Source organism: Podarcis filfolensis, assembly GCF_964270895.1.
Source record: "Podarcis filfolensis genome assembly, chromosome: 5".
Lineage (NCBI taxonomy): Eukaryota > Metazoa > Chordata > Lepidosauria > Squamata > Lacertidae > Podarcis > Podarcis filfolensis.
In genome coordinates, this window is record NC_139608.1 from 7,304,926 (window position 1) to 7,329,303 (window position 24,378).

The window sequence follows — 24,378 nt, forward strand, 5'->3', positions numbered from 1 at the left end:
TGGGCCTTGAAGGCCCTGTTTGTGCCCTGCCCTTAAGAACAATTCAAGAAACGGTGTCTTCTCAGTGGTGGCTCCAAGTTTGTGCAACTCCCAATGGATATACATTTTGCCATGTCAGTTTCGCCATTCAAAGAGGTTTCCAGGTGCTTCAGCTGCTTTTACATGAGCGCTCTGCTGCGCTGCGAAATGTTTTCAAACTGCTGTTTTGATGGTTTAGTTTTATTGGAGCAATGCACTTTGGTTTTCCTGTTTTATTTATGCATGCAAGCTGCCTTGGGAAGGCTTTGCTGAATTTGATAGAGTGAATTCAGCACTCGTGTGGTATGCTTGCAGAACCAGAGCGCACACACGCAATGTACACACACCTTGTGCAAAGAAGTGCGTTCCACCAACTGGAAGGGTGCTGGGTCAATCTTGCTGTTGTTGAAGTTGACAAACTGCTCTAGCTGCTGCTCCTCCCATTCCAGGATCTGAAAGGCGACAAATCAAGTTAGCCTGTCTGCCAGGAGGAGCGTGTAGCTGCCAGGCTTGTAAGCCAGACCAGATTCTGCTCATTACATTTTATATATACCCCATCTAGGCAAGCAAGAGGCAGTTTAAGGACACGTTCCAGCCAGGCAAAGGAGGATATGGGCTAGGATTGGCAAGGGGTATGGCCTGGGAAGAGTCTCGGGGGCCAGGCAGAGATGCTTGGGGCAGCATTCAGGGTCTGGACCTGAGGTTCCTCACCCCCTGGCTGCACAGTGAAGAAGCAATTCCTTCTGTGTCTGGCAGGAATCACCTGCTGTTCACCTTCATTTGGGTGGCCCTCAGTTCTGGTATTAGCCCACAAGATCCCAACCACAATGTTGAACAGCGGGGAGCAGCAGAAAGCCAAACGCCAACCGGGTCAGGGGGCTGGCAGGATGATGACGAGGGTGCAGCGGGAGAAAGCGGGCTGGAGTCTGACTCGGGAGAGGGGGGCAGTGATTTGTGGGGACCAGCCAGGAGCCAAGAGTCAGAGCCAAAGGAAGCTTGAGAGCTGGAGGGTGGAGCACTGGAGGAAGACGAGGAAGAGGCAGTTCAGGCAAGTGAAGGGCTGGGTGCTTCCCCACCCTCTCCCACACCACTGTGTCCCAGAACCAGGAGGGGATTGAAGAGGGAAGAGCAGAGGATGCTTCCAGGAAGGCATAGTCTCTGACTGCATGCACACAGCACATCTGGGGAAGATACTTAAGCTGCTGGAGGAGGAGTGACACCGGTTGCTGCAACTGCACCGTAGAGCTCAGACCTGAGAACAGCTGCCTAGACGCTAGGCTTGTGTGCATGGGTATTTGGAGCCATGGAAACTACGGTAAGTGTCCACTTTTAACAATCACATCTGCCATGTGATTTCCTTTGGCTGGGGAGTAACAACCAGAGCCAGTGACTGACCCAGGTGAATCGAGCCAGCCAAGCTGTATGCTATATGCCATCTGTTGGAATGCTGGGGTTTTGCGGTTATTTTCTCCAGGGGCACAAGGAGTTAGCCCTCCAAGAGGGCAAAAGTCAGGGCGCAGCACAATTTCAACACAAGGGGCCTTCATCATCCACCTGCTCTGTACTATAGGGAGGCCTCTTTGCTTGTCTGGGCCTGTGAATGATGGGTACTCACCTCTGCAGGGGTCATTTCGCCAGCTACTTCATATTCATCCTACAAGGAGGGAGAAAAGGAGCCACATTTGTCAATGCCACCCTGGGAAGGTATTGGGGAGGAGCTGAGCAAAGAAGAACAGAGAGATGGAGACGGGGCAGGGAGTGAACTTGACTCCAGAAGAATACGAGGCTCTTAACAGTCCAGAATCGGGGCCCAAGGTGTGAAAAGTTCTGAGCATCCAGGGGTAGCAGGTGACAAAGAAGAGTTATGCATCCCAGCTTTGCGAGGGCAATGAGATCAAAGGCTTCTGTGCACATTTCAGTTTAAATTGAGCCCTAGTCATACATTACTTTCTGATGCGGCAATGCCACCACAAAGTGAATTTTGCCCTGCTGGTTTTGCATAGTGAATACATTGCCTGAAGGCACCCTCCTGTGGAAAAAGCTGCTATTTACTATACTGGAACAGACTCTTCAGTGTGGTAAATATCAGTTCTCACCACGCAAAGCCTTTTATGTGGTAATATTCCTACGCTTTTAAGTTGGAGACTTGTCTCCCCACAGCAATGTAAGATTGGCGTTGTCCGACAGGTAGGTTTCTTCTCAGGATTTACAAGCCCCTCAAGCTGAATGCTTCCTGTATACTTGGTCAGGGACGCCTGTGGTGCTGTGGTCTAAACCACTGATCCTCTTGGGCTTGCCAACAGGAAGGTTAGCGGTTCGAATCCACACGACAGTGGTGAACTCCCGTTGCTCTGTCCCAGCTCCTGCCAACCTAGCAGTTTGAAAGCACACCAGTGCAAGTAGATAAATAGGTACTGCTGTCGTGGGAAGGTAAAGGGTGTTTCTGTGTGCTCTGGCTTACGTCACGGTGTTCTGTTGCGCCAGAAGCAGTTTAGTCCTGCTGGCCACATGACCCAGAAAGCTGTCTGTGGACAAACGCCAGCTCCCTCGACCTGAGTGCGAGATGAATGCCGCACCCCATAGTCGCTTTTGACTGAACTTAACCGTCCAGGGGTCCTTTACCTTTTATACTTGATGTGCAGACTGATAGGCCTCAGAGACACCCCAAATGCAGTGTGTCACAGAAACCTGGTTTGTCACTGAGGGTAGTCTCTATAAGGAGCTGTGACCCCCTTTCTCAGCTCTCTAGCATGTCAATCCTTGGGGTTGCTTCCTAGCTCCCCATTTCTTTTCTCTTTCCTTTCCAGGGTCCTTCTCCCTGCCCGGCCCCCTCTCTCTAGGAGGAGGACATTTCTTCAAATGGCAGTCAGAGACTGTTAAGAAATACCGAACCCAACCTAACAGAAACCACAGTTCCCTGAGTTCCTTAGGAGAGCGAATGCCTCTTTTAAGTTTGCATTGCACGGATCCAGACTTGGGGCCAGGATAACTCAGCCAAGAGGCAGCCCTTCTATCTGTCAGACCTCTGTGATAATTCAGGGAAGCTGAGCAAACCACTGCCAGAGGCTTCCCCACCACCTCAAAAGTCCTTAGCGTGTTACGATACACCCTTAGCTGTGTGGTTTGCTGAACCAGCTTCTGGTTTTAACACACATCTTGGCAGCAAAAAGGATTCCTGCTCTTCAATAATAGATCAGATCAGCCTCTCTTCTGGTGCTTCTCGGTTAAGGTGGTGGGGAGACAACAGGCAGCAGAAGCTGAGTTGGTGTAAAAACCGAGGGACTGGTGGCCAAAGCAACAACCCAACAAGATAATTTGAACCCCGACCAAATCATGGTATTTCTGGAAGCTCACACAGAATCGAGGAAATCATCTCAATGTTGCAGGATTTCACTACAGGAGTTGGAAGAGGCGTGAATTAGCTGGGGAAACAAGTGATTCTGAAGCAAGGATGAAGGCGATGGAGATTTCTGATTGGCTGTTCCAGAAGATCACTATATAAATCAGTTAGTTTGTAAAAAAATGGGAGGGGGGTATGGATTTTTTTTTGGGGGGGGGTGCGCCACTAAGAGAGAAAAGATGAATCAAAACAAGAGGCTGAACTGTGCTGAAGGCTCTGGCTGTGCCGTTGCCCTGCTTTCACACTGTGGCACTAGATAATTTCACCAGTCAGTCAACCGAGGAAGGAGCAGTGGCCTCGGACCATTTCCTATACAGCATCGGGAGCAATCCTGGGTTCACTCCAGACCAATACTGCACCTTGCTTCCCTTGTACAAATCGCCCACGTGGATCAGACCAAAAGGTCCAGCCATGCCCAGCATTCTGCTTCCAACTGTATTCACGGATATCCTGTGCTTGAACATGGAGGTTTTATTCAGACTTTAGGACTACCAGGCAGTGATTCGCAAATTCACAGAGAAGAGTTCTTGTTCTCTTTTTAAACTTTTGTGGTTAATTGGGGGGATTCTTTTTCTTTTCTTTTAAAAACTCATCTAAGGGAGTGGCTGGATCAGGGTTTCTCAAACTTGGGTTTTTGGACCACAACTCCCATCATCTCTAGCTAGCCGGACCAGTGGTTAGGGATGATGGCAATTGTAGTCCTCAAACAGCTGGAGACTCAAGTTTGGGAAACCCTGAGCTAGAACTTTGGGGAGGTGGGAAGGGAGATTTTGTCTATTTTGGACCTGTTGCTCCCCAAGCATCATTGGGTCCCAAGTCATAGGGAAGCAGGACTTTTCTTGTGCAAATCACATTTAATTCAAATGACGATTGTACGGGATCATTGTTTGACCTTAGTGGAACAACACCCACCCACCCACATGTACATGGGGAGCGGTGATGGAAGGGAGTAATCATCTGTACTCTCTGCCTCCAGCTTCAGCCTGGAGTGGGGAGTGCTCTTGTGTTCGAATCCTGCTTTCTGGCTTCCCACAGGCATCTGGTTGGCCACTGTGAGAACAGGATGCTGGACTAGGTGGGCCACTGGCCTGATCTAACGGGAATCTTATTATTCTCAGTATCTTGGGCAGGCCCCAGTTGTTGGGGGGCATGGCACTACAAAACAGAAAGAAAAAACCTTCAGCACAGTCCCAGGCCTTGATGGACACATTTGGGGGAGGAAAAGGCTTCCTGCCCTGTGATTGTCTGGGTGGGAGCTGCATGGACGTGGCGTGGCCCACACTTACCGCCACGGAAATGCGGACACGCTTCGACTTGCGCTTTTCAGGCAGGCCCGAATTCTCATCCTTATTTTACCAAGGGGGGAGAAAATAAGGAAGAGAGAGAGGAATTATGGGAGTGGGACGGCTAGCACATAATTCCCAGCGGAAGAGAAGAGTCTCTGCCCGGAAACAGACCCAAACGCGGCACATGGTGGGGTGGAGGGTGGGGAGGAAAGAGGCCTCACCTCAGCTGGCTCTGCTGTTGTGTTGTTAGCGCAAAAAAGGCTCCTCAGAGCGATGCCTGGGGGGTCCACAGTCCCAGCTGCCCAGAGAGAGAGAGAGAGAGAAAGAGAGAGAGTGTCAAACATCAGAGGGGCCTCACTGGAAAGGGACACTGTAAAGCATGGGTCAGCAAACTAAGGCCTGGGGGCTGGATAAGGCCCGCCAGGGTCGTAAATCTGGCCCGTGGCGCCTGCCACCCACTCAGTCAGTCATCGCGCCAGTTTAGCTCCAGTTTAGCTCTGCGGAGAGGCGCTTTCCTAGGACTACATCTCCTAGCATGCTCCGAGGTTGCTCAGACTTCCATGACGCTGGCCAATCCGAAGCCTTAGCAACCTCAGGCCTCCCCTCCATTGGCCAGTTTGACGCTAGCCGGCGGTCAATGGCGACCCTTCCTGAGGCTCACTGCTCCAATCGGGGCGAGGCGCAGGGCAGGGCGCCTTGTTGAAGTCTAGCTCCGAGAAGGGAGAAGCGAAGGGGCGGGAAGAAGCGGGAGTGGAGGAGGGAGGAGGAAGAGGAGGAGGACTCCTCTGTGCTGCTCGGCACATTAGCAGCACGGTCATGGACACCCTGGGATAGGAGCCCTTCCCAGAGGGGTGGCTGCTGCCCCTCCATGCAAACCGAGACCCAGCGCCAGCGGGGTGCCCCCTCCCCAGCCGGAGGGAAGGCCTGTGCACACGTGCGCATGCGTGCGGTCCAGCTCACCGCAAGTTCTGAGGGACCGTGAACCGGCAACCTGCAGAAAAAGTTTGCTGACCCCTGCCGTAGGGCTAAAGGGGGACACAGGACTCACTGGAGACACTCTCGGATAAAGTGCTGGATGCTCGCTTTAGTGCCGGCTTCAGGGGCTTACGGGACTCACTTCGCGGCGGGACAAAGGAGGATTCTTCGGTGATGATCTGAGTGTCGAGGGAGAAAAAGGGACGGCGTTACAAAAGGGATCAAGACTTGGACCCTATCGCTTTGCCACCTCAAGACAACATGGGCTGCTTCTTCTGTTGACGCTACATTCCTCAGTTACGTCTGCTCTTTGCCTCTCCAAATCAACGTAGGCCCTCAACAATGAGCATATTTTGCCAACAACAATAACAACACCACTCTCCTTGGTCTTTGCCCACCTGAAAGCGCACACCCGTGTCAGGCGTCTGGTGCTCCTCCTCGCCTTCTGGAACCTTCTCGGTGGCTCGGCGGTCGGCCTGGGCCTTCTCGCGCATGTAGTGGAGCCGGCGTGCGTAGCTCAGCTGCTCACTCAGGAGGGTCACGATCTGTGTGCGCTCGATGGAGCCCAGAAGGATCATGGACTCTGCAGAGGCAAGGGAAACCAGGCTGAGCTTATTTCTGGGCCGAGAGTGGTACATGACCCCAGTCAAGCTTGCAAAAATATATCACCTGCCCGATAATAAATGTTGGAAATGTAAAGAAACTGAAGGTACATTCTTTCACCTTTGGTGGACGTGCCCAAGGATTAAGGCTTTCTGGGAAATGATTTATAATGAAATGAAAAGGGTATTTAAATATACCTTCCTGAAGAAACCAGAGGCCTTTCTTCTGGGCATTGTCGGCCAATTGGTGCCAAAGAAGGACAGAACTTTTTTTATGTATGCTACAACAGCAGCAAGAATACTTATTGCAAAGTATTGGAAGACACAAGATTTACCCACTTTGGAAGAATGGCAGATGAAGATGATGGACTATATGGGACTGGCAGAAATGACTGGCAGAATCCGGGACCAGGGAGAAGAGGCGGTGGAAGAAGATTGGAAGAAATTTAAAGACTATTTACATAAATATTGCAAAATTAATGAATGTTAGAATGATGTTGGATAGAAATTGAGTGGTTTCCAGCTGTAATGCTTTAAGAATATGGAAGAAGGATTAATTAGGTTAAAAAAAAAATAACTAAAATGGTGTTGGATTGGAAATAAGTGGTATTGGCAACAAAGTTAACAAGAATATGCAAAAATGGATTGATAATGTATGAAAATACTGAGTTATAAAATGTTAAGTTATAGAGATAAGATAAATGAAAGAGGGTAAGGATTTGCTGATTTGATTATTTAAATGGGAATACAAGAAGGGGAGGTGTGAGGAAGTCAAAGAAACAAGCAAACGAGTTTTATGTTATGAAAAACAATTGTTCTTAATTTTTCTTGTTGTTTTTGTATGTTTTATTTATCTTTTTATTTTTTATTTTTTCTCTTTTGTTATTATGTGTTTTTGTATGTTTGTTTATGTGAAATCTTAATAAATATTTCTTAAAAAAAAAATAATATTTCTGGGCCGAGAAGCCATTTTTTGCTAATAGACCAGGTGTGTGCTTTGATGGTAAAATGACAAGCTTTTAAAAATAATTCAGAGATAGGGGACAAGACAGGGGAAAGGCAGAAGGAGATCAAGGACAGCTTGAGATGTTGTGGGTTGAAGAGGAAGCCTGAATGCTTCCTGTTCCCAGGGCACTGCCAGCTTCTCTGAAGTACAACTTTGGTACCTTCTCCATCTGAGATACGGGCAACATGCCTCCGCAAGGAGAAACAGCAAGGCCAAATTTTGCACATGACTGTGTTGGGGGAGGCACCTGGAATGTGACATTGGGTGCTTCCCATCTGCAACACCTTCATCTCCAAAGGTGCTCATGCTAGCCAGGTGTCAGGGGCTGGACTGAGGAGGAATGGTGGGAGCCGCCTGCCCGCTATCTGCACCTTCCAGAGAAGAGGAGGACAGTATAGATTTAGAACAGTGGTTTGCAGAAGGGCATAGCTCAGAGGAAGCAGAGGGGGAAAGCTGGGAAAAATTGGGGGAGCAGCAGGAAGAAGAAGCACCGGGGAGAGACAACTAACAGACTCAGGGTCTCTTGAAAACATTCCTGATCCCCCCTCTCCCACAACCAGTAGAGTAGCAGTGCTGTGAGAGTAGCAGATCAGAAATCTCAGAGGCAGAAAGCACAGACGCAGGGCTGACGTAGAATAGGAATGACTGAGGGGGTGGGATTTCACTTGGAGCAACACCATTATCTAAGAGAGACCACATTCCTTTGTTTCTCTCTGTGAATATTGAATAAACTACTTGGTAAGAACTCTTCTTGTTTTTTCTGCTTCTTGGCATCCCACCGTGGGAGGGATAGAATTTCCTGAAGCCTTGACACCAGGTTCAAATGTTTGGGAAAGTGCCCCATGCAGGCATCACTGAACATTGCCACTTCAGAATACAGGCATTTCATAGAACCATAAAATTGGAAGGGATCCGGAGGGACATCTAGCCCAACCCCCCGCAATGCAGGAATCTTTTCCCCAACATTAGGCTCGAGCTCACACCTTGAAATCAAGTCTCACGCTCTACCGACAGGGCTACTTTGTGTGGGAGTGCGGAGGTGTTCCATGTTGAAGGGAAATCCTCAGACCCACACACAGAATAACACCCCTGTGCATAGAAAGGTATGGGTCATCTGGGAGAATTTATGAGTGCCCTTCTCCTGAAAGGGGCTAGCTGTCCAAATGCAATGTTTTCTTGGTAACTGGAGCAAGTATTCAAGCATGATCCTCGCTTTGCTACGCTGGTAGTTTCTGATGAACCACAATACCTCAGAAATGCCTCTGAAACAGCCAACTATTTTGATGCAGAAGCTTTGACTGGAAGTTGCTGGTTGCTACTGCGCCTTTGTGTGTGCGCTGCCTTGTTGCAAATGGATTCCGGGAGTGAACCATGAGGTGGGTGCAATGCACAGCTGGGGTCTTGCTTTTTGGTGTGGCAAGTCAGCACAACTTCTAGGTCTTTAGATGGAGGAGAGAAGACACCTGCATTCCCTGCCAGTTTATCTTGCTTATCAGGGCCTGGCTCCAATCAGTTGGCTTTGACTCCCTCCCCATCAAACTTTGCAAATTGCCATGACAACACGGCATTGTCCCTGTTGCTGCGGTAGCCCTGTAAATGATAGCTGTGGCTAGCAGGAAGATATCGATGTCGCAGCAGGGGAGCTGCGTGGCATGAAGCTGGGAGGAGAGGATCAAGCCCCAGGCAGGCAGGACGACAATGGCATCTCCCAGGGAGCAACAGGTGGCAGGCAGGAGGGATGGAAGGGGGGCAGAGAGAGGGTGCTGCTGCTGCATAGTCACTTCGCCGAGATGGTTTTTGGAGGCAAGTCTGTAAAAAGGCCCCCAGAATGCACATATTGGAAGAGGAGGTTCTGCAACCGCAAAACTGCAATCCTAGTCAGGTTCAGAACTACTCGTGCAAATTAATACACCGGTCAAAAACTGCAATTATGAGGCCAAATAAATCAGGACAGAGAAAAGACAGTCCCCCTTCATACAGCTCAGAGTGAAACTCACTCCCACAGGAGGCAGTGGTGATCACCAAATTCCTGATGGTTATGCTCTGCCTCCGAGTTTGCCCAGTAGCAGATGATCAGCCAGTGCAGATCCCACGGACAAAGTGTTCTATGCTGGCAGTGGCTTCCTCTTACAAACAGCCTAGGGGCTGGCTCTGCACAAGCTGCAGCCTCTGGACCAACCTTGAGGGGAGCTCCATCGTGGGAAGTAATAGTACCACTCTATTCTGCCTTGGTCAGGCCACACCTGGAATGCTGTGTCCAGTTCTGGGCACCACAATTTAAGAAGGATATTGACAAGCTGGAACAGAGCTTGACCAGGAGGGCACCCAAGATGATAAAAGGTCTGGAAACTAAGCCTTACAAGGAGTGCTTGAAGGAACTGGGTATGTTTAGCTTGGAAAAGAGGAGCCTGAGAGGAGATATGATAGCCATCTTCAAATATCTTAAGGTCTGTCACATGGAAGATGGAGCAAGCTTGTTTTCTCCTGCTCTGGAGGGTAGGACCAGAACCAATGGCTTCAAGTTACAAGAAAGGAGATTCCGACTCAACATCAGGAAGAACTTTCTGACCGTCAAGAGGTGGTGGGCTCTCCTTCCTTGGATGTTTTGAAGCAGAGGTTGGTTGGCCACTTGTCCTGGATGCTTTAGCTGAGATTTGTGCACTGAAAGGGGTTGGACTAAATGACCTCCTTCCAGCTCTATCATTTTACGATTCTGTGATTCCACATAGCAGGATAAGTGGCCACAGACATTTCCAGAGTCCCTCCAAAGAGGTGTCTGCAGCTGAGGGTACCAAGAGCCCAGCAAGTAATGGAGAAAATGTGTATACGGAAATCGTGTTTGCTCAACGTGTACGATGGATGGAGGCAGTGCCTGAGGGTGCAAAAACCTGCTGGAGCTTCATCCATGTGAAGACAAAAGCAAAACAAACAAACAAACAAACAAACTTGAGAGGGATTTGAAAAGACTGCTGCGTTACTGACAGTGATTGGATTAGTAAACGTTTCTGGTCCAGTTATGTTTCCAGTTCAGCTACGGCCCTGAATGCTCTGATTTTGTTAGCATTTTGGCCAAATTATCTTGGTAACTATTCCACCGACTCACTAAATCGATACGTGTAGGAAAATAGCCTATTACATCAGCTGCCTTGGAAGAGGCGTCAGGAGAAGTTGGAGTATCTAAATTTGTCACCATGAAAGAGGCCTTCAATTAAATAATCGATGAAAACACTCAATTGTAGATGTGCAACGCTTATTATTTGCCTGCATTATGTGAGCATTGCAGAGGCAGAGACAGGCACGAGGAACTCAACAAAGCCAATAAAAAAAGGGAGGCTTGGCTGTGCTTGTCTGGCTTCTGCAGCAGAGGTGGAGACTTGGAGACTCACTCTGTGCCCTCCCCTGCCCATCGTTCAGCAGAATTTCTGTTCCAATTGGACGCGGAATTGGCAGGTTCCAGAATGAGAAGAATGGCATCTATTTAATGCAATGGTGGGAAATCTCCCAACAATTATTTAATCAGGCCTGTTGGGTCTCCCCATTTGGCCTGTGAGTCACTATATCAGGTAGCTGACAGGTGGGCAAACCTGCCTGCTGAGGGTGGGGGAAACAAGGATCTCACCCACTTCTTACAACCCCTCCCAACATCCATGACAGATGGCCATCCGACCACTGCTTAAGAACCTCCAAGGAAGGAGAGTCCATCACCTCCTGAGGAAGACTGTTTCACTATTAAACAGCTCTTACTGTCAGTAGTAGTAGAGGTCCTACCCTCTGGAGCAGAAGAAATAGTAGTAGTAGTAGTAGTAGGAAGAAGAAGAAGAAGAATTAATAATGTTATTTATACCCCACCCATCTGGCTGGCTTTCCATCTTGTTTCCCCAGCCACTCAAGGCAGCTTACAGCACATTAAAAAAATGTAAAACATTAGACATCAAAAATTTCCTGAAACAAGCTTGCTCCACTCTTCATGTAATAACTCCTCAGATAGTTGAATATGGCTATCATGCCACCTCAGTCTCCTCTTTTCCAGGATAAATATACCCAAGTACAGTGGTACCTCAGGCTACAAACACTTCAGGTTACAGACTCCGCTAACCCAGAAGTAATACCTTGGGTTAAGAACTTCGCCCAAGGATGAGAACAGAAATCGCGCGCTGGCGGCAGTGGGAGGCCCCATTAGCTAAAGTGGTACCTCAGGTTAAGAACAGTTTCAGGTTAAGAACAGACCTCCAAAATGAATTAAGTTCGTAACCAGAGGTACCACTGTATCTATTTGTTAGTCTTTAAGGTGCCAGAAGACTATATTTTTTTGCTGCAAAAGACCAACACAGAGGCTACTCCTCTGGAAAGACATTCATGAGGATCTGCCTTGCCTCTCTCTTACCAGCTGATTCCACCAAAGCCAAGCTCTTCATTTTGGTTCCATGCAGCACATCCTGAAGATCACGGTAGCGGCAGTTCAGGGTTATGTAGCGCACGTCGCGCACCATGATGTCCTCCACACGCACATTGTACTTCCTGCAATACACAAGAGGCGCTGAAGGAAGCCTGACCCATCTCTGCACTTCTCTCTGCCACAGAGTCTCCCAGCTCACTAAGCCCTGTTGCCTCTTCAGCTCCCAACACCTCCTCCTCCTCCCAGGCTTCTCCCTCTGACCACTCACCGTCAACCCACCACCACTCCCCGGGCTCTGAGCCTTCTTCCTCTGGGGGTTCCCCAGCTGGTTCCTCCCACAGTTCCTCTGCGTCCAACCCGTCCCTGACAGCCACCAGGCCAACACACAGAGGCACACTTACTCCTGATGTCCCCAACCCAGCTCTGGCAAGTAGGGCAACTTCTTGATGCGGATGATGCTGTCGTAAAGAGAGGGCTGTAAGCTCTGGGCCACGGCGTTGGCCAGGATCACTGCGATCATGACTGGCAGGATGTGGGAGATCTGGCCTGTCAGCTCAAAGACGATGACCGCCGTGGACACGGTGTGAGTGACAGCTCCAGACAGAGCAGCTGCACCTGGTGGGGGTTAAGAACGGGAGTGAGATGTGAAGGGCACCGTCCGCTCAGATGCCTCGGAAACTGTCAGGGACTGGGCAGAGGAGGAGGAGGAATGGTGGAGGCCGCCTCCCCTCATCCTGACCCTTCCAGGGAGGAGGAAGAGGAAGACAGTATAGATTTACAACAGGGGTTTTCGGGAGGTCCCAGCTCAGAGGCAGATGAGGGGGAAAGTTGGGAAATAATGGGAGAGGAGGAGGCAGAACCGGAGCAGAAGCTGGCTGACACAGTGTCTTTAGAAAGCATTTCAGACCCCCATCTACCAGAACCTGGCGAGCCTTAAAAGTAGGAGAGCAAAGAGCTCAAAGACAGAGGGCACGTAGCAGCACCCGTAGAGGAGACGAATGAGGATGTGGGAGAGACGGGGGTGGAGATTTGCTTGGGACACCGACACTACCCAAGAGGCTGGGTTCTATAGCCTCTCTCTGTAACACTGAAATAAACTTTCCCTTGTCTTTATACTTTCCTGGGCAACCAGCTGGGAGCCACTGACAGCATCCTGACAGAAACGCAGGGAGGTCTTAGAGCAAGCAGGGGAGAGAGGCAAGCAAGAGCCTGAGAAAGCACCCAGCCACCCCAAAAGACCAGGCAGGAGTAGGCTAAGTCGGATGCAGTATGCCAAGCCCAGCCCAGCTCTCACGATGGCTCTTGGGAGCCTAGAGGCACCCCCAGCGGAAATGCCACACCTCAAGGCCTCATGCATTCTAGGAGGGAAAGGGAGGAAATGCTTTTTGGAGACCGACGCCCTCCCTCTCTTCTGGGGCCACATGTCAGGGATGGGTGGGGCCAAGGGCAAAAGTGGGCAGGGCAATCCAGGCAAATTTTGCCTTTGCACAGCAGGCTAGTTTCTACACCCCCACCCAAAACACCCCTCCTCTCTGTTCTTAACCCAGGCAACCAATATAAATTATTAGAGCTTCAGCTGGGAGGGGGGACGCTCTAGGAAAGAGTGAAGCAGGGCTCATGGAGGGCATAGTTTGCGGAGAGGCTTGAGCGACATCTGGCCCCTGCGTCTGAGCTTCCACACACTCTGCTCAAAGGCCCCACTCCCAACCTCTGGACTGCTGCAGTTTGTGGAAAGGTCCATGGTGACAGAAGGAGATGCAGAGGCGTGGGCTGCATTCAAATTATACACACATTATACCAGGCACAGGCAAACTCGGCCCTCCAGATGTTTTGGGACTACAACTCCCATCATCCCTAGCTAACATGACCAGTGGTCAGGGATGATGGGAGTTGTAGTCCCAAAACATCTGGAGGGCCGAGTTTGCCTGTGCCTGCATTATACTATGATGATGCCGTCTTAAACAGTCATGACTTCTCCCAAAGGATTCTGGGAGTGGTAGTTCTGCTAAGGGTGCTGAGAGTTGCCAGGAGAGCCGTCTTCCCCCTCACAGAGCTACCATTACCAGAGTGGCTTAACAATCGTTCCTTCTTCACCAGGAAGTGCCCAGACCCTAACCACTATGCCACCCTGTTCTTGACAGAGGTGGTGGTGGAGGAAGGGGCCCATGTCTGAAAATCCACAGTTTGAATGAGACACTCAGAAAGGATCCAGAAGCTCTGTTTCAGCTCCTATCATTCTCAAAGGCTCCTGTGCCAAAGAGGTCATGCAGAAGTCGAATGGAGTGTCAAAATTCACCTTGGATAAGGCTATCAGTAGCTCCCAGCTGTGACTGGCATAATAATAATAATAATAATAATAATAATAATAATAATAATAATTATTTATATCCCGCCCTCCCCAGATGAAGCCGGGCTCAGAGCGGCTAACAACAGTAAAAATAACACAGTTCACATAAAATCACAATCAGTTAATTGAAATACATTCTAAAATCAATTTGATTCTAAAATCAATTCAGAGTCAAATTAACGGCAACCATTGGGCTAGAGTTCTATGAGGATTACAGAAGGAGACATGCACTGTCTCCAAGATCAGAAGCAGTGCAGCTCTGAACACCACATGCTAGGGAACCAAAAACAGCCAGAGAGGGCTATTCCTCTCAAGCCCTCCTTGTGGGTTGCCCACAAGTTTGGTCAACGTGGGAAAAGAAGATGGACTTTGGTCTGATCCATCTGGGCTCCTGTCACCGCGCCCTGACCCTCTTTCGATGAGGGAGTGCCCACCCCCAGCTGAACATCCCAGTTTTTGGAAATGGTACAAGAGAAGCTGCCTCTTACCCACCACTGCGTAGCCGCCGGGAACAATGCGGTAGATGTTGCTGTCGGTGTGGATGCCGTCCGGGAACCATGCCGCCATGCTCTCGCCCACCAGCCGCCCAAAGGCCGCACCTGCCCAGAGAGACAGGGGCAGAGTCCAAAGGTGGATTTGGGTAGGTATGGTTGGAAGAAGAGCAGAGGAACACTCTGAACCCACCCGGACTCTGCAATCATCATCTGAGGCCTATCTTTGCGTGCCTCCTCCGTGTCAGGTCCAGAGAGTGGCAGCACAAGAAAGGGCCTTCTCCCCCCCCAAAAAAAACACACCCCCAGAGTCCTTTTTGTTGGGGGTAATTCAGACTGAAATTCCCAGGTGTCAGAAAAGGTTACTTATGTATGAAACAACTGCGGCCCATGTTTCGTTAGCCCCCAAATGGAAAATGAGCAAGGTCCCAACTAAAGAAGATTGGCAGGTTAAGTTGACAGAACATGCACAACTTGCAGACTTAACACAGAATAAGAGAACAAGAATGACATACGTTTAAAGAAGATTGGAAAACGTTTATTGAATATACGGGAAATAATTGTGCGCAAGCTGAAAACGCTGGCAGCATTAAGATAAATTCAACAGCGTAAATAATTTCTGATGGATGTAATAATGGAAAACTGATTCATATAGTTTTTGTGAAATATGCAGGGATATACAATATGCAAAATGAACCATGGAAAGAGAAGAGGGGAAGTCAGTGATACCTTAAGTAAGTAAAATGTTTATCTGAAATTGTAAAACAGAAAATTTAATAAAAATCATATTGAAAAAAAGAAAAAGAAAGAAAGGGCCTTTTCTGCAGTGGCTCCCCATTTGGGGAACAGTCTCCCCAAGGAGGTTTGGCTGGCGCCTTAATTGCACACCTTTAAGTGCCAGGCAAAAATATTCCTCTTTAACCAGGCCTTTGGCTGATTAATCTTCTACGCTACGGCCCTTTAAATGTGTTTGTGTGGGGGGCGGGGTTATTGTGACGTGGCTTCTGGTTAAACTATTTATTTGCACTTTTATCTTGTGAACTGCCCTGAGATCTTTTGGCAGAAGGCGGTATATAAATAATATATATATATATAAAACAATTTAAAAAATGTGCAAAAATCCAGGCACCAAGAGGCCACAGGCAATTTGAGTTCTTGCAGAAGTTAGGATGCCCATGTCCCTGCCAGCAAATCTTTCTGGCTCTTTGAATTTTGCAAAAAATAAATAAATAAAAATAAGTAAAATAAAACCCCATATGTGGTTGTTGTTTTTTTTAATCCACAGAAGAGATGGCAATAGGGGGATGCAGGGCTTGGGACCAGGACAAACAGAAATGGCTATTCAGTGTGCACAAAGGAATTATGGGTAATCTTGTCACCACAAATAGCTTTAGTCAAAAGTGGTCACTAGGGTGGGTGAATATTTGTCAATTTTGGTTACTCTCAGTCTATCAGTTTTCCAAACTTAGGAAACTCAGTTTGCCTATTTTTTTGTTTAAACAAAGTTCATATGAAAATTTGCATGCATTGTCTATATGCAATTTTGTGCCATTTATCCCAACATAAGGAATTTTGTGTGCAAAATGTGAATCATTTTCACTGCTATATGCACCTTTCACACGCAAACATTGGTTGCAGAACTGCAACTTCCGAAGGAAGGCTGCATTTCAATTTGCTTATTGGTCTGGCAAGTGTGAATTAGGCCAGGTCACTTTTAAAATGCAAACGGCACGAATTTCCCATTGGCCACAAAGGGAAGCATGCTTAATCCTCTCTGGGAAGAGGTTAGGGTCATTGCACAGAAGCACAGAGAAAGTTCTAGGGTCTCCTACTCACCAATGACAAAGACAGGCATGAAGGCTCCACAGGGCACTGGGATGGTAGTGGCCAAGGCTGACATCCAGAACTGGGGAGAGGACAAAGAGACAGGAGCCTATTATCAGGAGGGGAGAACCAGGAATGCCCTATCGGCAGAAGCCAAGTGACCTCTTTGTGCTGAAGCGCTGTGGGAGGGGGAGAGAAGAAAGGAGAAGGGCCCAAACCCCAGGACAGAAAAAGAGACTGAAGATTACAATTCCCACAACAGGCAGGAAAACCTCTGCAATTTTCAAGCGGTCCCTCTTGGGGGAAGTTTGGGAACCAGCAAACGAGACCCAAGTGCCTGGGGACTAATCTGCAGCAGTGTGGTTGAAAGAACCAGCTGCAGTCTGAAATGGAGAAGTCCTCAGAATTCCCTACTGGTTGGTTTTATCTGCAAAGGGAGAAGAGGCTGTTTTGACTCCAGCACTTAAGCAATCAGCTAGTACAGGGGGAAGGGAGAGAGGAAGGAGAGGAGAGGGTGGGCAGGAAATGGAAGATATGCTTGCATTTTCTAGACCCCTCAGCGGTGTCTCGTGTACCACAGCCCTGAAGACCCGGGGCAACTGTTGGGTGACTCAGCCCAACTGAGTCCTGAGAAGGTAACCAGCAAAGCTCTTGTTCATGGATGCTGCGGACAGCGTGGTCCTGAGAAAAGCCCTGCTGGATCAGGCCAATGGCCCGTCTAGTCCAGCATCCTGTTCTCTCAGTGGCCATCCATATTCTCCAATGGGAAGCCTTCGAGCAGGACCTAAGCAGCTCTCGCCATGTACTGCTTGCGATTCCCTGCAGCTGGCAACTGCTTCAGTGGCACAATGGGTCAAGCGCACCTTGCGGTTGAGCAGAAGGTTGGCGATTCGATCCCAGCCAGGGTTGGCTGCAGGGGCAGGATTCCTGAATTGCTGGAGGTTGGACTGGATGGCCCTTGAGGGTCCCTTTCCACTCTACAATCATAGGATTTGACCGGAAGAAAGGGGTGACGGGGAAAGGCGACGCACCTTCATGAGGATGAAGACCACCAGGGTGACAAAGACGTTGGAGCGTGGGTGCTTCCAGGCCTCGGAGGGGCCCACATACTCAAACTCTTCAGCCAGGCCCTGCTTGGCCCACGTCCGGTTGTCGAACAGGGTCACGAGCGTCTCCTTCTGCGTGAGCTGAGAGGCGAAGAAGGGGAAGAAATCAGGGGAAGAGAAGGGAGCCATGCCTGACCGCAAGAGTAAGCTCTGGCCGTATGTTTACAGAACTGAATAGGCTTAACACCGCAGTCTTCCTTAGGGACAGAGGTAATGTTGTACCAGTTGTGTGAAAGGAAGTGACACCGGGCGAAAGGCGGCATGTACCGTACTTTTCCATGTACAGTGGTACCTCCAGTTGCGGACAGGATGCGTTCCAGAGCTCTGGTCGGATCCCGAGGTTTCCGCAATCAGAGGTGTCTGTTCCGCGCGTGTGCACGGCGCAACACGAGTGCTTCTGAGCATGCGACCAAACCCAGAAAAAATACTTCCGGGTTTGCCGCTTTCACAACCCAAAGTTTACGTTACCCGAGGGTAATGTAAGCCGAGGTTCTACTGTATAAGAGTGTCTTTTTAAATTAAAAAATTATGTTCAAAATTAGGTGTCGTCTTATACATCGTGGGGCCGTGGGAGCGGTTGCTGCCGCGAGTTGGAGATTGTTATTGGTGGCTGCGGCAAGGGCTGTTGTTGATTCGCTGTCGCTGCGGCAATTGGGCGGGCTATTTGCTGCTTTATTTGGCGATGGGAAAGAGGATAGGTTGCTTTGTCGGTCTGGCGGGTGAGCGCTTTTTGGCATCTCCCCTGAAAAAAAGCTCAATAACTCTGCCCCACCCCCAGCTTAACAACTTCAGGAATCTCCCCCCCCCCCATTTTCTTAATTTTGAGTGCCCCAAAATAGAGGGTGTGTTATACATGTAAAAGTACAGTATGTTGCATGGCTTGAAATCTTACCTTATACTGCCTGGTAGTTCTCCCTGGTTTTATTTATGTTATGCTTATGGATACAATTTATGTATTTTGCCACCCACATCATTTGATGCAGAGGTTTATTCCACACACCCCCCCCAGTACTTATTAAACTATCTTACAGATAGTTAAGTGGCCTGTAAGTGGATCATAGCAATAAATAAACAGGATACAGTCAGCCCAGAATTGCACGTTACTCTTCTTAGGTGAGCTGAGGGAGGGGGAGAGACCGTCATTATTATTTTTTTATGACTATATTTTTATTATTGATGTTACATAAAGTGTTCTTAATGCTGTACACTACCCTGGGATCTCTTGATAAATGTGGCATATACAATTAACAAATACTACTACTACTACTACTAATAATAATAATGTTCAAGAGCTACAAATTACCTGCCCAGCCATGAACTGCCCAAAGCCAGGTGGGAAGGTCAGCGTTGCTATGAGAAGAGTGACAAGAGCAGGGAACAGCAGGCGCCTGGAAGGTCACAGACAGCAGTGGTTAAAAAAAGAGAGTGGCCCCACTGCACGTCCTGCCCCCCAACAGAGGCAGCGTGGCGTAGTGGTTAGAGCATTGGACTATGGCCGGGTTCAAATCCCCACTCAGCCATGAAGTTCTCCCTGGGTGTGACCTTGGGCCAGTCACTGCCTCTCAGCCAACACTACCTCACAGGGTTGTTGTGAGCCTAAAATGAGGAGCGGGAGAACCAAGAACGCCACCTCGAGCTCCTTGGGAGGAAAAGGCGGGATGTAAATGCGACAGGTGATAATAATAAACAAACAGGCAAACAGTGGGCACAACTATGCTCCCCAAGGCTGGCAAACCCTCGGAGGCTCAGAAGGTCATCACCACTTGCTTGGGGAAGCAGCTGCCCCTGGGAGGATTAGCAGGCTTTCGTCTTAAGGACCAGGGGAGGTCAGTATTCTGTGACTGTTTGTGCACAGAAAGTGGGTTCAGGCGCATGCGAGTGGGGGAGAGGCAGGCAAGGGAACCCCCCCTCCCGAGCCACAATTTCCCTGCAGCTGGGTGGAAGCAGTATTAGAACAGCGTACTCTCTGTATGGAAGTGAGAGCTGGACCATAAAGAAAGCTGATTGCCGAAGAATCGATGCTTTTGAATTCTGGTGCTGGAGGAGACTCTTGAGAGTCCCATGGACTGCAAGAAGATCAAACCTATCCATTCTGAAGGAAATCAGCCCTGGGTGCTCACTGGAAGGACAGATCCTGAAGCTGAGGCTCCAATACTTTGGCCACCTCATGAGAAGAGAAGACTCCCTGGAAAAGACCCTGATGCTGGGAAAGATGGAGGACACAAGGAGAAGGGGACGACAGAGGACGAGATGGTTGGACAGTGTTCTTGAAACTACCAGCATTAGTTTGATCAAACTGCAGGAGGCAGTGGAAGACAGGAGGGCCTGGCATGCTCTGGTCCATGGGGTCATGAAGAGTCGTACATGACTAAACGACTACACGAACAACTCTCTGCAGCATTTCATACAGGGCTGCATTCACCACTTGAAATAAAATGCGCCCAACACTCACCCACATAGGAACCTCCCTCGTTTATCAGACTACTTCTGAGCCAGGGTCCTCCAGAGGTTTTGGGCTAGAATTCCCATCAGCACCAGCCAGCATGATGGAAACTGTAGTCCAAAACATCCGGGTTGGGGAAGGCAGGGTTATGCAAATATCAACTCAGAAGTATGTACAAAAGGCCCTTGGACCTCCATCTTCAGCCAGACCCCACCTGTTACACAGCTGGACTAAGCCACCCTTGGGCCTCCATTGCCCTCTCTGGGGCCCCACTCATGCTCAGGACAAGGCACCCATGTGTCCAGCGGCCATCGTGTCTTACTTTTTCATGAGGAACCGGTTAATGGCCTTCTGCTTGCGCATGAACTGGACAATCTTCCGGTTGAAGTACACGAAGAGTGCCCCGCCAAAACCGCTGGCGATGCTGTAGAGGAGAGAAGAAGGCCTCAGTGTGGGGAAGAGGGGTCCTGCCGGGAGGGAGGGAAGTGTGGGGTAGCGCCAGAGAAACCCTACGAGACTCACCCAATGACAGCAAAGGCCGGCAGCTCCTGCAGGTCGAAAGGGAAGTCCAGTCGGAAGCGGGTTTTGAAGAGAGCTGTGATGGTTTCTGAGGGAAAGAGAAGGGTTTGGGGCAACCAATCTTAGGTCTCTAGGACAAGAGGTGGGGGGAATGTGGCCCCTAGGCTTCTCTATCTTGCTCTAGGAACCCACAACATTATTATTTTTTTTGAAACAGCCATTATGGATTTTGTTACAAATGGATCTAGAATTGACAATGTTGGTCTGCCTCATGCATCACAATAAACCATGGTTTGCCTTACATCATGGTTTATTTGCAAACGTGCCTTCTGCCTGCTGCCCAGCTCACACAAACCATACAATGGCTTGTTGTGTCAGATGAACTCAGACCATAGTTTGCTTTCCCCACCCCAAAAAAACAAACCATGGCCCGTAAGCCAGAAATCAGCCAAGGTTTGCACAGTTTGCATGAAATGAACAGTTTGCATGAAATGAACAAAATGGTGGCCAGGGTTCAGATGACACAGCAAGCTTTAGGTGGAGAGTAGGGGAGCCATGCCCACAATTAAACCATGGTTTAAGACAAACCATGGCTTTTCTCTTTTAATCCCCAATTATATTTAAGTTTCAACATTTTTAACAGTCAACACAATTCCATTTTTTCCCTTATTATTTCCAATGAGGTTTTCCCCCGCTCCCCTTCTGGCGCACCCTATCTTCTATCTATCAGATCATAACCACAATATTATAATCTAATTACTTCTGTTGCTCATAGCTCAAATTCCGTTCCTTAATTGTCCGAAAAAGGTATCCACTCTTCAGTAAAACACTCAACATTAGATTCTCTTAATTTTGCTGTCAATTTTGCCACTTCTGCATAGTTTGCTAGAATTATGCAAAACAAACTATGGCTTCTCATGATGTGCAAGCCCGGACATTGTTGTATTTGATTGGATTTATCTTCTGACAGTTCTTGTTCTGTATTTTTAGAATGACAGTTTGCTGTCTTGATTTTAGGCAGGCACGCAGGCCTTTTTAATGCAATCTTTTTAATGCAAGTTGAATGAGTTATTCTGATTCCTGATTTTTGGGCTGCATTGATTCAAGAGTTCTGCAGAGGGGTCATCATGATTGATCAAGAGAGATGTCCAGTTCTGCATGGACCCCAGCACTCCCTGGTTCCAGCCCTGGCCTCACCACCAAAGTAGACAAGTTTGGAAGCAAGCACTGGAGATGTTCCTGTCTGGGAAGGAAGACAGGGGCCATACCTTCATCCTTGTTCCACACAGCGAGAACCCGGAAGATGAAAGCACTGAAGGTAGCGGCAAAGAAGCCACGCCAATAGTTGCGGACGGCGAAGAAGGTTGACGTGACTTCAATGCTGAAGAGGACACCTGGAGGACACAAAGAAGAGGGAAGAGTCTGGGAGGCACCAGGGGGTTCTAAACTCAATGCACATGAGGCCCCTAAACCACTACCAGGGTTATCCTCCTAGGACTGAGTTTGCCAAACCCATAGAGTTAGGGAATGCAGTACACGTCCAGCACTGAATGGAAAACAGAGGCTGCATCCACCCGGTGCTGGCAGCCTGGCTCAACTGCTGATCCAACGGCAGGTCCAGTCCCAGCTCCCTCAAGTTGGGAACTACTGAGCTGGGAATAGATAAAGGCTGCAGCTGTGCTGTGGAAAATCTGGCAGACTTTTCAGACTCCAGGGCAGCTAGTCAGGGCCAAACAACACATTACGCTGCTCATGCTTTTTTATAAAAAGTGTGCATAAAGTTATCTGCTGTTACTTTGAAGGAAAAGTGGCAGTAGGCCCCAATCCTGATAGGGACTCACGTCAGTTTCCTTCCCCGCATTTGTAGTAAACAACACCTTTGGAGGCAGCTGGGGGGGGGGGACACTTTTGGGCAATAAATCGGAGTGGGGTTCTGATCAGAGATCCTGCTGACTGCTTTCCTTTCAAACGAAAGTGTCCAAATTTTGCACTTTTTTCTTTTAAAAAAGTATCATTTAGCAGTTGAGCTACCTTCCTTTCTTTAAGTGACACCCCATACTTGAAGTATAGCAATGCTGTTCAAAGATTTAAAGTAAATATTTGTGTGTGTGTGTGCCTATCTTTCAAAATAGGTTTGCTCAGTTCTGTGCTTTGCTTCCTCAGATGCCAGTGTGTTCAAGCTACAGGTCTAAATATTATGACAGTTCCAAAGTGCAAGCAACATTCTGAGATTTCTTACCGAGGACACAGTTTCCTCGCCAGTTAAGTGAACACAGGCAAGAAATTGTTTCTTGACAAACATCACATTGCCGAAACCAAAACACACAACACGCACAAGTCGCCATGCCACAACTGTCGGCAAATGCCCTTCTGCGAGGATGGATTTCAAAGCTTCATCTCTAATCAGCCATCAGATGGTAAGATTAATTCCCTATTTCTCCAATGAATGCCCTTCCCTGTTTGCTAAGGAATCCCAAACCAGAAAACTGGGCTGTGCTTCTAGAGCTTTGGATAGTTAGTCCCTGGCTCAGAAGTCCAATTTGCCTCCCGAAGAAAATTCTTCTGTCCCTCTGTGAGATTCCAATGGTAAAAAGAAAAATATATGTATGATGTGGATACAGAGAAGTTTAAGCTTCTTTGCTCAGCCCAGCACCCTGATGGGGATATAAATGACCCCTTTCCAATTCGCACAGATCAGATGAAGAGGGGGTGGTGGTTAGGGCTGGGCGATATCTGGTTTTTAACATCATGATATATCACCAGCTAAACATCGCGATATACTGATATATCACGGTGTCTGGAATAAGGAGCTATGTAGAGGTACTGGCTGGCCTCAGAGTTTTTCCTGCATCATGGTTTTTGCTGGCACCTGCTTCTGTGATTTGCTGCCCGCTGCAGGAGGCAGGAGAGAGCTGAGCCGGCGGACTTAACTGGGGCTGCAGGAATCGAGAGAAGCAACGGCTGGCTTCACGGTTTTCCTCACATGGTGTTTTTTGCATATCACACATAAACAAACACACATCATGATTCGCAATATATCGCCAGGTGGGTAATTATGAAACCGTCATCACGATATGGACTTCAAAACAGTTTTGGATGATATATTGATATGTCGCCCGGTAATGGTGTCTCTGTACATGTTGTGCACATGAACATGCATGAGAGTGCAAGCAGGGTGGCCCAAGGACAACTGATATGCAGCAATCAAGAGGGGTGGTCAAGAATAATCTCGGGCTAAGAAGAGGCAGCCCCCCATTGTTCTAGTGGTCAGCATGGGGCACTGTCCCCTGCCTCCTCTCCCCTCAATAATCTCCATTTTTGAACCCTTGTCCCGCATTAGTGGGACCCCACCCAACCACATTCCCCCTTCCCTTGTCCCGCAACACCACGACTGTTGCTTGGAAGCAGGAGACCACAAAAATGGAGCCAGCCTGAGGGTGGAAGGAGATGTTACAAGAGACAGGAGTGAGCAGCACTCGGTCTCTCTTTCCATTGGCTTTCCGGGAACATGCCAATACAACCCAACTCAGGCTGTGTTCTTCCCTGCCTCTACTGCTAGAAGTCAGCAAAATGAAACGAGGGGGAAGAAAGTTGAGGTATGAGGGACTGAACCCTCATGCATAGCAGGAATTCTTCCATGGCGCTAGAATCCCGCTTTCTGGAAAAAGCGCATGATTGCAACTATTAATTTTGTTGTGTTAGAATCTGGAATTCGCTCCCGCAAGATGGAGTGGATTGCTTCAAAACAGAGTTAGAAAAAAAACCCCTCATGCTCTTGGCCATAATAATAATAATAATAATAATAATAATAATAATAATAATAATTTATTTATACCCCGCCCATCTGGCTGAATTTCCGCAGCCACTCTGGGCGGCTCCCAATCAAGTGTTAAAAACAATACAGCATTAAATATTAAAAACTTCCCTGAACAGGGCTGCCTTCAGATGTCTTTTAAAGATAGGAT

At 48.6% G+C, this 24,378-nt stretch overlaps 1 protein-coding gene across 2 annotated transcripts in view; it reads right to left on the reverse strand.

Moving 5' to 3' along the window:
* CLCN2 (chloride voltage-gated channel 2) overlaps window positions 1–24,378 on the reverse strand; it is a 75,759-nt gene that overhangs the window by 3,164 nt on the left and 48,217 nt on the right. The window contains exons 8-22 of one of the 2 annotated variants that reach the window (XM_083612769.1): window positions 21,682–21,807; window positions 20,417–20,501; window positions 20,217–20,318; window positions 18,755–18,839; window positions 17,377–17,532; window positions 16,358–16,427; window positions 14,519–14,629; window positions 12,085–12,298; window positions 11,672–11,805; window positions 6,078–6,262; window positions 5,753–5,858; window positions 4,926–5,002; window positions 4,705–4,764; window positions 1,634–1,672; window positions 366–470 (exon numbers count right to left, since the gene is read on the reverse strand). In XM_083612769.1, coding sequence (XP_083468895.1) covers window positions 366–470; window positions 1,634–1,672; window positions 4,705–4,764; window positions 4,926–5,002; window positions 5,753–5,858; window positions 6,078–6,262; window positions 11,672–11,805; window positions 12,085–12,298; window positions 14,519–14,629; window positions 16,358–16,427; window positions 17,377–17,532; window positions 18,755–18,839; window positions 20,217–20,318; window positions 20,417–20,501; window positions 21,682–21,807 — 1,655 coding nt within the window. The remainder of the gene's footprint in view (window positions 1–365; window positions 471–1,633; window positions 1,673–4,704; window positions 4,765–4,925; window positions 5,003–5,752; window positions 5,859–6,077; window positions 6,263–11,671; window positions 11,806–12,084; window positions 12,299–14,518; window positions 14,630–16,357; window positions 16,428–17,376; window positions 17,533–18,754; window positions 18,840–20,216; window positions 20,319–20,416; window positions 20,502–21,681; window positions 21,808–24,378) is intronic. The other variant, XM_083612770.1, reaches the window with a different exon arrangement.